Below are 17,705 nucleotides of genomic sequence, written 5' to 3' on the forward strand. Positions count from 1 at the left end.
ACACTGGATGCCCCCTCGGTTCTAGTCGTTTCCACCGAGCAATTTTAACAGTGCGTAGGCGTCACGCGTGACGCGACGCAAATTGTTTCCATGGAGGCGGTTTCGCGAATTTCGGCGTCCGCCGCGCGCGCCTCTGAAACCCACTCTCTGCGGCGCGCGGTGCGGCGGCTCGACCCGGTCCCGGTTTTCCAGGCTCCAAAAACAGCGCACCAACCTGCTTTCCTTAAACTGGGTTTGGCTTTATTCGAGGTGCAAGCCAAGGGACCGTCGGTGGGAGAGAGGGGACGGGGGGCCTTGGCAAGGTGCGCCACAGGGAGGGCGAGCCAGGCCATGAAAGGCGTTTTGTCTCGCCGTGAGAGGCGACTGGTGCGGCCTGCACTCGCCTGCACTGCAAGCTTTGAGCGCCGCAGCCCGCCGCCTCCGCCGCCTCCACCGCCTCCGAGGCGGTCCTGGCTCCGCTGCACTCGGGACAATCGCCCAAGGCCGGGGTCGCCTTTATCGGCACAGTGGGCCAGAAGACCGGTGGAGGCGGCCGAAACCTCCGACGCGTTTTGAGCTCCAGAGTCGCTAAATGGGACTCGAACCGAACGTGTGACCCCACCAATGGATTGCTCTCCGGACGAGGAATCCATTGGTGGGGTCACACGTTCGGTTCGAGTCCCATTTAGCGACTCTGGAGCTCAAAACGCGTCCGGGATTATGACAGCCTGCACCAATCCTCCGGCCCACTGTGCGACGTCAGCCTGCGGCGGCGAGGGTAGGCAACACGCGGCACATGCGTGTCGCGCGGGCTGGCCCAGCCTCGCATTACCATTACCATTACGGGCGCTCGCAGGCGCTCACTTCAAAACCGATCAACCTTTTTCTCTTCCTACTATTTACTCGCACGATTTCTGTTGTGGTCGCGTCACTCGCGGATGTACGTTGCTTCTGTTATTCTTTTCGGTGGTCGCGGGTTCGAATCCCGGCAGGTGCTTGCCACGTCGCCTCCCCGCGGTGCCATCCGGAGAGGCGAGCCTCCAATCGGCATCGGGGACCGCGAGGAGCAAACACGCAGACAGCAGCGTGCCGCACAGTGGGCCAGAAGACCGGTGGAGGCGGCCAAAACTCTAGACGCGTTTTGAGCTCCAGAGTCGTTAAACAGGGCTCGAACCGAACGTGTGACCCCACCAATGGACTCCTCGTTCGGAGAGCAATCCATTGGTGGGGTCACACGTTCGGTTCGAGTCCCCCAAGCGACTCTGGAGCTAAAAAGGCGTCTAGAATTTTGGCCGCTCCACCGGTCTTCTGGCCCACTGTGTGCCGTGCCGTGCCGCACCGTACCGTGCAGAGCCTCACGGAAGAGTGCCGTGGCGGGAATTGAATTTTGACACCCGACGGAGCACTCGCGCGACAAGTACCAACCAATCTGGAGGCGAGGCCAGGCGAGGCCTTGGGAAGCGAAGCGGGTTGCCGCAGTCCGAGGTAAAGCGGGCACGCTCCGACACTGCTTTCGCCGCTCTGTCTCTCTCGCACTCGCGCGGAGCGTCCCGCGGGGGAACGGAGCGAGATTCGGAGAGAGAGAGAGAGAGAGAGAGAGAGAGAGAGAGAGAGAGAGAGAGAGGGAGAGAGAGAGAGAGGGAGAGAGAGAGAGAGAGAGAGAGGCGGAGCGACAGTTCGGATTCCAGGAGAGCGAACATTCGGCCGGCACAGCACGCGCACCAACACGCGCGCAGACACACACACGCACAAAAGCACGCGCGCTCCACGCCTGCTACCCGTGTTGTCGTACTCTGCCACTTTGTACACACACACACACACACAGAGAGAGAGAGAGAGAGAGAGAGGCGAGATATGCTATGCGTTCCCCTTCTGGGGCTGGTCTGGGCCTTTCGCACGGAATCCCTTTTTTTTTACATGTTTTCGTTGCTGTTTTGCGTTGTCAAAAACTAGCAGTGGTGGAAGTTGCGTCCCAATGACACGGCTTTTAGTTCCTCTTTCCTGTCGATTCCCGAAATTCTATCGCGTGGAGGCCCCCCAAGGGATGGGGATGGCTTTAAGGGCCTAAAATTTAGGCCTCTGTCGCGAATGCATGACAGGAAGCGAGTGACCTGTCTGGCCCCCGCGACTCCCCGTCATCTCTCTCTCTCTCTCTCTCTCTCTCTCTCTCTCTCTCTCTCTCTCTCTCTCTCTCTCTCTTGAGGCGGGAACAGTACGACGTGACCTAGGCGAGCTCTTAGTTTAAACCTATTTATAAGTGGTTCAAATCCCAGTGGACCCCCAATAACTTCAAGACTGTTTTATTAGTGACTAGTGAACAATATGTGAAAAGAATTTCAAAAATCCCCCCGTCGGATCGGGCGGAATCTTCTTTGAAACTTCCGCCTAACCAACGCGGCTTCACCGACCATCAACATAACCTCTACAAACCAAAACAACTTCAAGATTCAACCTGTTTCAAGATGGATTACTCCCCTGAAACCTTTGCTTCGATCCTTCAAAAACCCCAAACATCATCATCATCACCAATCAGCAGGCCTTCAGTTTCTGCAAGTACACCAAGAATGACTCCATCAACATCCAGTGTTCAAAGTGGCATTCCCTCCCAAAACCATGAAAACACTTCTTCAACATACACCCCGAAGAGAACCAACGCTATTATCCTCGAGAATACTCAACAGTTTTCACAGACTGAATGCCTCCGAGCCACTGCTGACATCATCGGTGGCCGCAATATTCATTATTGTACTCGCCTGAGTGGAGGTAGAATCTGCATGTACCTAACCAATCAAACTTTTGTTGACCAATTGTGTGCTGAAGGAGGTCTCCTCATTAGATCAGCCTACATTCCAATCAGACGTTATGTCACTGACGCAACAAAATTCATCATCTCTAACTGTCCACCTGAACTACCCGATGAAGACCTCAAGAAAATCCTCGAGCCCTATGGTAGGATAGTATCAGCACAAACCCGTCTCAAAGTGTCAACAACTGATGAAGATCTTAAACACATTATGACTTGGCGCAGATCCGTCTTCATTATGATTCCTCAAAATGCTCCAGAAATGCCCAAGAAGATTCTCCTCAACGGTCCCAACAGCACAAAGTTTACCCTATACATTGAGAGAGACGAAGTGGTATGTAATTTCTGTTGTCTCCCAGGTCACGTCGAAGAAAAGTGCAAAAAGAAACTAAGTCATCAACAACAATTCCCCACCATCAGTGCACCTGTTTCCAATCGTCTTTATGTGAGGAACCAGACTTTAACTGCAAGTATTTCGAGAGAACCCCCTGTCTCTGTTGGCTTACTCACCCCCACTTTTGTTCATGCTTCCAAGCCTGATCAGAACTCCATGACAAGCCACCTGTTTGAAGATCTCAGGAGTGATGATGATTTTCAAATTTCCAACAACCATAACCCTCTCAACGCCACTGGGATCCCAGTGCAACAACAAGATCAACAACATCAACAACAAGATCAACAACAACTAGATCAACAAGAAAAAGATGAGCAAGAAAACAACAACCTTATTACCATGGACCAAGAACTTCAATCCATCAACCAATTTTCTCAGCCAGCATTTCAGTCTGACACCACCAAGAGAGTCCACTCGCCTACAGATGATGATGATGACCACAGTTCCCTTTTTGATCGTGATTCATCAGCATCCTCCTCAGCTCCCAGCTCCCACCCTCGCCCCAAGAAGAAACACAAGAAAAAAGAAAAAGAAAAAGAAAAAGAAGCCCTTGAAGCTGTGGTTAATTCCATGAAATACGAAGAAAACTTTTTATCTCCAGCCCAATTTAAACTCTTTATGCAAGACTGTAGAGGGAAACAAAATTCAAAACAGATAGCTTCAAGATACACGAGTAACTTCGGTGCTGTTATTGTACAATTACATCAAGCTGAAAACTTATGTTTGGACTTCAATCTCAAACGAAGGTTCCAAAGGGCTGCAGAGGCTTTAATAGTTCCAAACAGTAACAATGAAGAAATGGAAAATTAAAAAGTGCTGCTATTACAGACATTTTCAATTTTATTGTGTCACTAATCACCAAAGCATAATTCGCACAAACTTTCATCATGTTGTGTGTTAAAATATGCCTTGTGATGCTAAGTTTTCTTAGCTTAAATGTTAAAGGACTCGTGAGTGAAAACAAACAACTTTGTCTACAACAGTACGCCCAAAATTTAAATAGTTCCATTCTATTTCTACAAGAAACCAATTTATCAACATTTTCTCCAATTTCAAGAGGTCTAGATTATGATTTCTTCATAAATCCACCAGTACAGCCAGCTTCTGGAGTTGCTATTGCATTTAAAAAAAGCTTACTTCATGATACAAAAATCATCCAGCAGTCATCACTAGTCCAAGGCTATCTCCAAGTATTACAAGTTAAAATCAACAATCACCAGTATCATTTAATAAATGTTTACATGCCTCATGATAAAACTGTGGCAGTGTCAGTTGTAAACAGAATTCATCAATATTTATCTACAACCGATGAAAGCGCTATAGTAGTTATAGCAGGAGACTGGAACACCACTCTCACTAAAGAAGACAGAAGAAATTGCATAGAACAAAGAAGCCAACTTGCCAACCAGTTGCAAGTTTTGTTTCATCAGTACAACCTCACAGATGTCTGGAGAGAATTTCATCCTCATCAACTTCAGTTCACCTTCCGAGGCCTACAAAATAATTTCCCGATGGCAAGACTGGATAGGTTCTATGTTCAAAACAAAGACATGCATCTGGTGCATAGTACAAAAATTGTTCCTTCCTTTTCCGATCATGATGGAGTAACTGTCAACTTTGCGGTGTCTGCAAGCAGCTACAAAGCTCCATACTGGAAGCTTGATGTAACACTACTCCAATCAAGCGAATACCAATATTTTATCAAAAATGTAATTTCCCACTATAATGAAAAGTCTCAACAAGAAGACATTTGCCAAATATGGGATGAACTCAAAGAAGAAGTGTCTGCAGTTTCCCAAAGATTCTCTAAGAAGATAAAAGAAGAAACAAATGAAAAAATCAAGACTTTAACATCAACTCTTGACCACATTGATAAAAAACAAGAATTAACAAGAAGTGATAGTCAACTTATGCTTCAAATTCGTCAAGAAATCTCTGCAATCTACAAGATGACAGCTTCTCAAAAACTCAATTTTCTTCATTCTCAAGTAATTCAAGAAGCCAACATTCAGTCAAAGTTCTTCTTAAGACTGAATAAGCAAAGCAAGCCTTCAGCTATAATTAATCAACTGACAGTAGATGGAGAAATAACAAGTGATAAAAATAAAATTTATCCAGAAGTACAACAATTCTTCCAGAGTGAATTCAGTCAAGACAGCGGTCCGCAAGAAATAAATACTGACAGTATTCTTTTTCAAGATTTACCCTCCTTGAGCCAGAGTGACTCTGATAAATGTGAACAAACCATCACTCAAGAAGAAATTCTAGACTCCATCAAAGGTGCCAAGTTAAACCGAGCACCTGGATTTGATGGTCTACCCATAGAATTTTATAAATTCTTTTGGGATGATATCAAGTTTCTCCTTACTAAACTAATTCAGAATTTCCAACAAACAGGAGCTCTACCTGCATCAATGAAGAAAATAGTCTTGACACCAATTCCAAAAAGTGGAGATAGAACAAATTTAAAAAATTGGCGCCCAATTGCATTAATGAATAGTGACTATAAAATCATTACAAGAATTTTTGGGAGAAGAATGGCAGAAGTTATTTCTACACTTCTGAGTTCTGATCAGAGTTACTGTGTGCCTGGCAAAACTATTTACAATAATCTTCACCTTATAAGAAATGTTATTCGACATGCCAACAGGAACAATACTGCCTTGGCAATCCTAGCTCTAGACCAAACTGGAGCTTTCAACAAAGTGTCTCATAAATATTTACATCACCTTCTAAAACTTCATGGATTTGGACCTACTATGATAAAGTCTATCACATCTCTCCTAGATCAATGTAAAGGTTTTGTCAAGATTGGATCTACTTTGCTCGCCCCTTTTTTCTTCCAAATTGGTGTCAGACAGGGCGATCCCATTGCAGGACCGCTCTATGTACTGTCTATTGAACCATTTCTTCGACTCGCTTCAAGAATGATGGCTTCAAGTGGTTATATAATTCCCAACTCCAGTTTAAAAATCACTGCCACTGGATTTGCTGATGATGTTCACTTCTTCATATCTGAAAATGAAGATTTCAAAATAATTACAGAAGCTTTCAACATTTACAGTAAACAGTCAGGAGCACAACTCAACACCAAGAAATCAAAAGGACTTTTCTGTGGCTCATGGAAGAAAAGACAAGACAAACCATTGGAATGCCACTGGAACTCTGAGGGACTGAAAGTACTTGGAGTTTTCCTAGGCAATACTTCTCAATGGGAATATGAAAATTGGAAATCCTTAATAATAAAACTGAAAGGCACACTCAACAACTGGTCCAGATTTTTAAAAATGACTTCTTATCTAGGAAGAAAAATCATCTGTAACCAACTGGCTGGCTCTCAACTTATCCACACCTTAAATGTGCTTCAACCACCCAAAGAATTCCTTGAAGAAGCCCAAAAAGCCATGATCAATTTTGTGTGGCAGGGCAAGCACTGGCTCCACCCAAATTTTTTATTTGCTGCTATTGAAATGGGTGGCATTGGACTTACTCATTTAGAAGCAAAAGTAAAATCTCTCAGACTGAAATTAGTGCAAGATATTCAAAGTAATTATGGCAGTCAAGAACCAGTCTTTCTGTATCACCACTATAATATGTCTCTATATGGCATGTCATCACCACAACATTTCTTCATGAAAGAAAAAGATGCAATTCAAATGGCAAATCTTGACTATTTCTATTTGAGTCTACTGAATGCATGGAATGACATAAGACCAACTTTAATTACTTCAAATTTCTGTCTGCAAGTTTTACGAGAAACTCCACTCACTGGCAGTCTCATTGTCGATACGAATCAAATCATGATTTTACCTGAATGGAAAGAAATCGGTTTCACTAAGCTTGGAGAACTTTTAACCCTACAAGGTACTTGGATTGAATTACAGCTCCAAAATTTTTCTTTATCAATTCAAAGAAGACTTACCAATAATTATAATAACATCAAGAATTTTTTTGGAAGAAAAGTCATATCAGAAGAAGAACAGATTCCACCAATCCTTTTTAAATTCTCAATACCCAACTCTGAAGAACCAAGAATTTTCCCTGGAACAAGAAAACATCATTATACTGCAAGCTTACAGCACTATCTGGACAAACCACAAGTGACAGGAAAAACTACCTGGCTCAACAAAAAAATCTCCTGGAACCCACTGTACTGCTACCCTTCGGACAGAAGACACTCCAACACCGCTTGGAGGCTACTTCATAATGCACTTGTAACACCCAGAAGACTATACCAGTGGAAGATAATACCATCCAGCCTGTGTAAATGGTGTAACCAAGAGGGTAACCTTTCACACATGTTCTTCCAATGTAAAGAAGTTAAACCACTTTGGGATTTCATATCCCAAAAAATTGCTGACATCAATCAGACGGAACTTCCAAGTTACGAGCAACTGTTGGTTGGATTCCCAGTTGATACTCCTGCAGCAAGACTATCCAATTTTCTCCTAGTGCTAGCAAAAGATACAATCTACAAAAGCTACATGAACATCATAAAAGAAGAAAATCCACCTAACCCTCAATATTTGATATTTTTCAAACGAAGACTGAATTATCGTCTCACCTTGCAAGAGCATTATTCTCAACTCACAAAATCTCAAGAAGGCTTTGCAACGACATTCCTCATCAATGGTGCTCTTGAAAGCATCTAAATTATTTCATTTTTGTCAGTACAAATCAACACCAAAACTTAAGATGAAGAAAAAGAAGAAAAAATTGTAAACACTTGTCGCTGCCAACTTCAAATCAAAACAAGAGAGGACCAACTACCAACCTCCAATTAAAAACTATCAATCTACAATTAAATGAACTTTAATTCTTCAAAGAATTATTAGCTAAACCCAGAAAGAAGAAGAAGAAAATGAAGATGATGACGTCTCCCTGACCCCACCGCAGCGAGTCACCCCTTCGTGACTCTGACGGCTGCTGTCCTGTCAACCGGCCCCCTGGCCCCCTGCTACCCTGAGGATAGGCCACCATCCTCACACCGAAGAGAGCCACCGTGCTGTTGCCTACCCGCACGGCGCCATAAAGAAAACTTTAGTTATGTATCCTTTAAAATGCTATCATGCTCCTATAATCTCTTCCTTTTTTTCAAATCATTTTATTTTCTAAAAAAAAAATGTTTAAAGTAAAAAAAAAAAAAACTAACAAATTGTAAAACACTGCATCATGCACCAAAGATACCTCAAGAGACAACAAAACAGCATGATTTTTTTGTGACAAATTTTTACACTTCCCCGTTTTGGCCCGTATTGTGAACTAAAAAAAACCCCAATAAATCCTGTTATAAACTAAAAAAAAACTCTCTCTCTCTCTCTCTCTCTCTCTCTCTCTGTGTCTCTCTCTCTCTCTGTCTCTCTCTGTCTCTCTCTCTCTCTCTCTCTCTCTCTCTCTCAGCCCTGGGCCTTTGGCATCCTTTGGCCCTTCGCTCTGCCCGGTTAATCGTCCGTCAAAAGGGACTCTAATTGTCCCAGCAAATTATCGAGCCTTGTTCTCACCGGCCTGCCAGGTCGGCCCGGTGCACTGTACAGTGGGCCAGAGGACAGGTGAACGCGGCCAAAATCCCGGACGCGTTTTGAGCTCAGAGTCGCTAAATGGGACTCGAACCGAGCGTGTGACCCCACCAATGGATTCCTCGTTCGGAGAGCAATCCACTGCTGGGGTCACACATTCGGAGTCCAGAGTTCCATTTAGCGACGCTGGAGCTCAAAACTTATCCGGGATTTTGACCGCCTCCACCGATCTTCTGGCCCACTGTGCGAGGGTTTCCAATGGGCAAAGTTGTTTGAAACGGCATCTTTTCGGGTTCCCTGGCCGTTTGCCATCCTTAGGATTTTTCTAGTGGGTAGGAAGGGGGCGTCTCACTGCAAGTGGTCCCTCAACAGCCGGGAGTTAAGAGCTGGCCTTCAGATGCGCCAAGGCAGCGCTCCACATCACTTATGCAGTGGATTCCGTATGCACGCTCTGCCCTCGTGTCTTCACCCCTCCTTCTCTATCATTTTTATCTTGCTCCTCCATTAGACTCGCTTCTTTTTCGTGTCCCTGCCCACTGCTATGAATGCCCTGGACAATCAGTTTGCGGAGAGAGGGACAGACGCACAATTGATAGTGCTTTTCTATGGTTAAGTCGGTTTTTTTTAGCAGTGATGACATGAGGATGTCTGTCTGAGGAAATATGTTTTTCCCCCTTTTAAAAAATAAACAAAAATTCAGTCGATTGATGTTTTAACAGTGAACCATGATTGCTTTCTTGGTGTCTGAGCGAGTAGCTTGTCCCTTCGGCGTGTACGGTGTACCTCCGTTACCCGTCGAAAAAAAAGGGACTTGCGAGAACAGAAGTCGATGTGCGATTCGGTTTGCTATCTCACTCTATCCGCTGGCGGAGTGCCCAGGCCATTCTGTTTTCTCTTTCCTTTTCCCTGCCGGGCACCTTGGCTCGCGAAGGTGTTGGGTTCGGCGCGAGTGTTGGCGCGCGGCACGGAAAAAAATGGATTTGCTAGCCCAGCTAAAAATTAGCTGAGGCAGCTAATGTATTGGCTGGTATGGCGCCACCGGAGATTTTAGGTGGCACAGCCAAACTGTAGCAGCACTAGCTATTTTGTTAGGTGTTACAACTTTTGAATATTGGCTTACGCAGCATGCATATTAGTTGAGGCAACTAATAGTTTTGCCTTCCTTCGGTGAAAATTTGCTACACCAATAAATGGGTCAGCTGTTTGGATTAACATGGGCCAAAATGTCGCACAAAAAAAAGTTCAGGCAAAGAGGACGCGAACCCTTGTCCCTTGTTTTACGAGATGAGGACGGTACCACGGCGCTGCGATGACATCTAGCAATGTAACCAGGGGCATTTCCTTCATAGTCTCAACAGCGCGAGGGAACGAACGTTGCCCGTCGCAAAGTGCTAAATGCGTGGCTGGTGCCGCCATTGTCCTAGTGACGTGTTGGCGCGGTGGTACCGTCCCCGTCTCTTAATCTGCGAGACTGGAGTTCGCATCCCCTTTTCCTGAACGTTTTTTTGTGCGACTTTTTGGCCCATGTTAGTCCAAACAGCTGATTTTCACCGAAGGAAGGCAAAAATATTGGCTGCCTCAACTAATATGCATGCAGCGTATGCCAATATTAAAAAGTTGTAACACCTAACAAAATAGCTAGTGCAGCTGTAGTTTGGCTGTGCCACCTAAAATCTCCGGTGGCGCCATACCAGCCAATACATTAGCTGCCTCAGCTAATTTTTAGCTGGGCTAGCAAATCCATTTTTTTCCGTGGGCGAAGGAAATAGCCGTAGTATCGATTTGTGTCCTTCGAGTTCGAGGGGTGCTGTCTGGGTGCTAGTTGAAACCACCGCGGCACTGCCTGGGCACTGCCCCTCGCCTGTGCCGTCTGAGAGCTACGTCGTTGACAGAGAGAGAGAGAGAGAGGGAGAGAGAGAGAGAGAGAGAGAGAGAGAGAGAGAGAGAGAGAGAGAGAGAGAGAGAGAGAGTTGTAAGTGCTGCCACGCTCATGATGTATCAGCGTCGAAAGGGTTACCAACCTCAGCCTGCCTACCTGGCAAAAAGCGTGTGACCCCACCAATGGATTCCTCGTTCGCAGAGCAACCCATTGGTGGAGCTAAAAACGCGTCTAGAGTTTTGGCCGCCTGCGCCGGTCTTCTGGCACACTGTGGGAGGCCTGCCTGGCTTGCCCCCCTGCAGTCTCCTGTTCCCCTGGCACCGTCTCTTGCACGCTCTCTCGGGAGAGCCTTTTTTCCTGTTCTGAGAGAGAGACGCGCTGCAAAACTCGGACGGGTCAGCGACCAATCGTTCATCCGCGTCCACTTGGGGACTCTCGTCAAAGGGGACGTCTTTTTTTTCATTATTTTCTTTATATCTGCTCCGCTCTTTCGGTGCCCGCGCGCCGACTTTTAGCAAATCAAGTGGATTCTTGTGGTTTCCGGTTGGAGAGCTCTTTCGGACTCTGTGACCGTGGTGTCGACGCGTGCGCGCTGCTAAAACGAATAAAAGAAGAAAAATACACGCTATGCAGGTTTTATGCGGTACAGCCCCTACTCACACTAAACGTCCCGAAAAACAGTTTTTTTTAAAATTTCTGTTAAGAGTGAGGCACGTGGGGATGAGGAACGTGATTTTCACCTCCAAAAAAATGACCACCCCAAATTAAAAACTGAAAAAAAATGTGGATGGTACTAGGTCAATTGCTCAGCCCTGGAAAACGTTCTTCCATGCAGTGCTTCGTGCTTCTCTCTCTCTCTCTCTCTCTCTCTCTCTCTCTCTCTCTCTCTCTCTCTCTCTCTCTCTCTCTCTCTCTCTCTCTCTCTCTCTCTCTCTCTCTCTCTCTCTCTCTCTCTCTCTCTCTCTCTCTCTCTCTCTCCCCCTCCCCCCGACACCTGGCGAGCGCCGGCCGCGATGAAAGCCCCCTTTTAAAGCAGACATATTGCCGCATTTTTCCTCCTTACGTGTCGTCGATATGAGACTTTGAGACCGCGGGGCTCCGCGATGAATAAGGTATTTCAACGCAATCACCATCGGCCTGACAAACGACGAGGGAGGGCCGCCGCGGCGACTGCCGGATGGCGCTGTGTGTGTGTGTGTGTGTGTGTCTGTATGTCTGTCTCTGTGTGTGTGTGTGTGTGTGTGCGTGTGTGTGTGTGTGTGGGGTGTGTGTGTGTGTGTGTGTGTGTGTGTGTGTGGCGACCGACAAACCGGCCGGCCGGTTTGCCAGTTCGGTCACGCCTTGAAAAAGGAGTCGGGCCTCCCATGTGGAATGAGTCTGTTTGCGCCGCCTCGGCCTCGCCGACAGTGTTGTCTGCCATATAAGCAGGCGAAATTTCCCGCGCGATGCACCAGTTGTCGAAAGGGTTGCCAACATCAGCCTGCCTGACCGGTGGAGGCGCCGAAACTCCAGACGCGTTTTGAGCTCCAGAGTCGCTAAGCAGGACTTGAACCGAACGTGTGACCCCACCAATGGATAGCTCTCCGAACGAGGAATCCAATTGTGGGGTCACACGTTCGGTTCGAGTCCCATTTAACGACTCTGGAGCTCAAAACGCGTTCGAGATTTTGTCCGCTTCCACGGGTCTTCCGGCCCGTTGTGCTGTGCCGAGCCCTGCCCGCCTGGACCCCCGGCCTCGCTGGCTGCCTTCCGCGTCCGTTCGTATTCTCCCATTTCCGGCATTAAATTAAAGTTGTGATGGGAACGCGCTGCTGATTGGCGAAACGCCGGAATGGCAATGATTAGCAAACCGACTGCGCAGCCGGCTAACACGGCCAATCAACAGCTTTCTACACTACGGAACGAGAGGGACGGGCCTTTTCGGAAGTCGGTGAACCGCAGCAAAAAGCCTATGAATCATCGCACAGTGGGCCAGAAGACCGGTGGAGGCGGTCAAAATCCCGTACGCGTTTTGAGCTCCAAGTCGCTAAATTGGACTTGAACCGCACGTGTGACCCCACAAATGGATTGCTCGTTCGGAGAGCAATCCGTCAGTGGGGTCACACGTTCGGTTCGAGACCCGTTTAGCGACTCTGGAGCTCAAAACGCGTCTATAGTTTTGGCCGCCTCCACCGGTCTTTGGCCCACTGTGCAGCGACCGTAGCGTAATCTACCGCCGCGGAACGGCACCCACGGGCCGGTATGGCTAAGACGGTAAATGTACTGGCGGGGATTACCGCGTTTCCTGAGGGCGTCCAATTGGTAGGCCGTCTGGGATGCGCCTGGGACGGGCTCACACACACACACTCACTCAGCCTCATACACTCACCCGCACACACACAGACACTCACAGACACACACCCAAACGCGCAGACACACCAACTGAAACACACGCAGACACACGCCGACACATTCACACACACACACACACACCCACACACACCCACACCCACACACACACACACACACACACACACACACACACACACACACACACAGATAGACGGACACACAGACCTGTTATGCGTGCGGCTCGGTTATGGCTTCTGGCGGGGAATCCAAATGCACGCTCGGGGGTCGTTTCCAAACGCAGCCCTCGGGAAGGAAAGGGGGGAGGGGAGGGGGAGGGGAGGGGGAGGGGAGGGGGAGGGGAGGGGGAGGGGAGGGGAGGGGGGGGGAGGGGAGGGGGGAGGGGGCACAGAGAGAGCGGGTGCATGAACACGGGCGTCGGCAAACGGTGCGGCTCGGCCCGGCCGGTCTCATGGACTGTCGATTCCCAGCAGTGACATGGACGTGCCATGCATCGACATATTCCCACCATGAGCAGCGGTGGTTCTGGAGCAAGCTGCACTCGCGGAGTTTCGGAACAACGGTTCAAATACTGGTGCAGCCACCGCCAAAATTTGAACCAAATTTTGCCAGACAGTTTGCCTGTTTGTTTTTGCCTGCTGGTTTTTTTTTAGAGTTACTTCATCGAAAACTCAAAGGTGAGAAATTAAGCCGTCCTAGAGGCCAGAAAAAAAATATCACCGCTGTGTGGTGAGAATCAAAATTCTCACCACATTAGCGGTGAGAATCAGAATTCTCGGCATGAAGTGGTGAGAAATTCTTAACCCGTTATATGGCTTGCAAGAACAATTCATGCCAAAATTTTGTGAGGAGTTTGATTCTCAACAAAAGACGGTGAGAAATTTTTCTCGCGAAAGTTGGGTCGTGATCCTCACCCTTCGGTTTCAGTGTTTACGCTTTGCGGCCCACCCACACTGGTCGATGATGTACGTACTTCCGTGTTGACATTGACAACATGCACTGACGGCTACGAGCAAATTCGGAGAACGCCGAACTTTCCAGAACACCTGCGAGTGTGCCGGAGTCCTCCTAAATCCCCCCCCCCCAAAAAAACCCTATTGATGACGTAGAAAATTGTATGTTTTTTACAAGGTAGTTTAAGCACACATATTCATGCATATATGGTCCGTACACTGTGAAAATTTGAGTTGCCACTTGATGACAATTTCGAGGCTAATTTCTTACAGCGATGTCATCAAAATAAATGATGACATTGTTGTCACACCCATGCAATAAGTATAGGAACTTTGATGAAAATGTCACGAATTTGTGATGAGATTGTCATTATTTGACGTTTTTGTCATAAAGTGAAAACAAATTTTCACAGTGTACACCCGCGTGGTGAGAACGGTTCCTGGTGTTACCAGAATCTTCCTGGAAGTCGGCCATTACGTGGGGAAGCCAGGAGCTGGCTGTGCCCTGTACTTTACGGAGTGATTCTTGGCTATGATGAGACTGTACCTTGGCATGTGCTCACAAAGCGCGGTAGGGTTTTGGCAGGGAGTGTACCTAGGCCGGAGGCTGGGACCGCTTGCCGGGGCGGACTGATCACAGTGCTGTGCGCAATGAGTCCCGAGTGATTACGTGATCTGCGTTCCAGGCCGGGGGCCGCTCCTCTGGCGGCCCTCTGGCCGTGAGGATGTCCGTCTGGGCCGCATGCAGTCGACATCGCCTCGCGCACAGTGGGCCAGAAGACCGGTGGACGCGGTCAAAGCCTCGGACGCGTTTTGAGCTCCAGAGTCGCTAAACAGGCCTCGAAGCGAGCGTGTGTGACCCCACCAATGGATTCCTCTCCGAATGAGGAATCCATTGGTGGGGTCACACGTCCGGTTAGAGTCCCGCTTAGCGACTCTGGAGCTCAAAACGTATCCGGGGTTTTGACCGCTTCCACCGGTCGTCTGGCCCACTGTGCTGCGAGCCCACGGCCTGGGGAAGGCGAAATTAATTGGCTTTTGGAGGGCGTGTCTCATTCCTCTGCTGCATTTTGCAAAAGCAGCGAACGCGCATCCCTTGATGGCTTCGTGCGCCGCGGCAGTTCACACCGTGACATCCGGGACGGGCAGTATCGCGGCGAGCAGGAGGGGAGGGGGAGGAGAGGGAGGGAGGGGAGGTACACAGACCGTTCCATAAAGAGGCAAGCGACTTGACAAACAGGCAGCAGCCACGGCGGTACTAATGCTTTACGTGCAACGCTGCACGGTGGGCTAGAAGACCGACGGAGGCGGACAAAACTCTAGATGCGTTTTGAGCTCCAGAGTCGCTAAATGGGACTCGAACCGAGCGTGTGACCCCACCAATGGATTCCTCGTTCGGAGAGCAATCCATTGGTGGGGTCACACGTTCGGTTCGAGTCCCATTTAGCGACTCTGGAGCTCAAAACGCGTCCAGAGTTTTGGCTGCCTCCACCGGTCTTCTAGCCCACTGTGCGCTGCTGCTTTCGCCATCCCCTCGGCAGGGACGGCTTAAAAAACACGAAAGCGACACTGGAAGGATAACCGTGTGCATTGCACTGCTAGGAAGACAGATGAAGTTGAGGGGTCGTCCACATACTGCGTAACGTCTTCTGTCTCTCTCGCACTCACTGGAAGTCCAAAGGGAGAAATCAGGACAGAGCTGTGAAAAACGTTACGCAGTAAATAGACGATCCACATGCGTGGGTCTTAAAAGTCTTTAAAAAAAAATCGCTGAAAAGGATTGTAAATTGTTTTGTTAGATAGACACTATATGATTTCGTACAAATTATGTACGAGACATCACAGGTTTTCTTTTGCTCACGCCAAATTTTCGTACAAATTTGTACGCGATTTTGCACAAAAATGGGGAAATATGTGCAGTTTCTCGTTCGAAATTTAAACGAAAAGTTCGTGTGCACAGTAAACTGTGATGTCCCGTACAAAATTGTACATAACATTACGTGTGTATCAGTAAGCGCCGCTGCGCGAGTACTTCGGGACGGCCTGTCTCTTCTTGCGGCGCATTAGCGCTCTTGTTGCAAATGCCTGCAAATGCCTGCAAATGCAGGGCGTTGATTGCGCGACACATGAAGTCCATTTGCCGCTCGGCCTGCGCCGTGCGCCCCGTCAACGTCAGTGACAGGGACACCTTGAAAAACAGTGACCTCCCTACCTCAACAATCTGTATTTCATCATGTCAGTGTGTCCTGGAGCACGCGTGTGACCCCACCAATGGATTCGTCGTTCGGAGGGCAATCCATTGGTGGGGTCACACGTTCGGTCGACCGAGTCCCATTTAGCGACTCTGGAGCTCAAAACGCGTCTGGGGCACGGTAAAAACTTTGTCGTGTTTTACAAGGACCGGTCACCTCAGCTAAGGGTCTTGGCCCCTGGTCCTTAGCGAGACCTCTCTGGCTAAGGTAGCTCCTTAGCCAAGCTTTTGTTTACATGTCGGCCATGTTGAGCCTATAACCTAATTACCGATGCTTCACACTCAACAGACGAATTTAACCGACTCTATGTAGTTAGAGTTTCATAAAATACAAAGGTAAAATGTGCTATTTTTCCATTTCAAGTGCTCGTTTGCCTCTGGATGATCTGGTTCATTCACGTCCGTGAAATATGTGGTCGGCTGAGGGAGCGCCGTAGCCTAAACGTAATCCAAATTTCTTTCAGCAATCCTTCCTTCTTTTTAATAAGCGAGTACAGAACCGGGTTCTGCGTTAAATTTTACGTGAAGAACCATGTTGCGTTGTGATTTATTAGTTTATTTTCTGAATTCCTACAATTGGGAAAATGTGAGGTTAAAAATGGCGGACGTGAAAACGAACGCGCTGCGCTAGTTTGGCTAAGAAGCTACACGGCAAAAGTACCGCCTGGGATTCCCAGGCGGTGCCTGGAAAATAGGCCCTTTTCCCCATGATGCGCCTGGGAATCCCAGGCGGTACTTTTGCCGTGTACCTTAGTCAGAGGGGTCTCCCTAAGGACCAGGGGCCAAGACCCTTAGCTGAGGTGACCGGTCCTTGTAAAACACGACAAAGTTTTTACCGTGGGGTTTCGACCGCCTCCGCCGGTCTTCTTGCCCACTGTGTTTCCAGAGAGAGTCTGACAGTGTGTGTGTGCCCGGCAGGCTATGACGCGGTGGAGCCCGAGGCGGTGGGCGAGCAGACGCAACTGTCGTTCCGCTCCACCTGCCAGACGGCCCTGGACGCGTGCTACCAGAAGTTCGCCTGCAACCGCGCGCTCAAGCCCGTGCTGCGCCACTGCTCGGACTTCTCCCGCTGCTCGCAGCCGCAGTGCCTGGAGTCGCTGCAGCAGTTCTACCGCACCATCGACGTCAACAACTCCGTGGACATCGCATTCTGCCAGTGCAAGTGAGTAAAGGACTCCAAGACCACACTTTTCGAGGGGGAAACGACTTCGGTTATCCGATGTACAGCAAATTGGTTATCCGCTATCCGGATAACCAGAAATTTTGAAGTAATCCGGGGAAATTCCGAGGTAATCCGGGGTAATCCGGCGTAATCCAATGGTAATCCTGGAAATTTTTCGATGTAATCCGGAGGTAATCCACGGGTTATCCGGGGTTATCCCTTTCCGATGTGCACAAAATTTCTCAGTCGTTTCCCCCTCAACACTTTTAGAAACAACTGAAATTTTTTCAACATCAAAAAGAGGTGTTTTGACAACACTTCATACGTTTTGAAAACTTTGAAAGTGAGGTTTTCTTGAACTCTTAATTTTCTGAACACTTAAGAAATATATTTAAATTCTTAATAACATTTTTAAAAGC

The 17,705-nt window shown here is 48.1% G+C and overlaps 1 protein-coding gene across 1 annotated transcript in view; it reads left to right on the top strand.

Moving 5' to 3' along the window:
• LOC117644646 (GDNF family receptor alpha-2-like) overlaps positions 1–17,290 on the top strand; it is a 72,020-nt gene extending 54,730 nt beyond the window's left edge. Inside the window, exon 4 of the mRNA XM_034384256.1 lies at positions 17,043–17,290. Coding sequence (XP_034240147.1) covers positions 17,043–17,290 — 248 coding nt within the window. The remainder of the gene's footprint in view (positions 1–17,042) is intronic.
• The last annotated feature ends 415 nt before the right edge of the window (positions 17,291–17,705 follow it).

This window comes from Thrips palmi, unplaced genomic scaffold (assembly GCF_012932325.1).
Source record: "Thrips palmi isolate BJ-2018 unplaced genomic scaffold, TpBJ-2018v1 HiC_scaffold_18, whole genome shotgun sequence".
NCBI classification, from domain to species: Eukaryota; Metazoa; Arthropoda; class Insecta; order Thysanoptera; family Thripidae; genus Thrips; species Thrips palmi.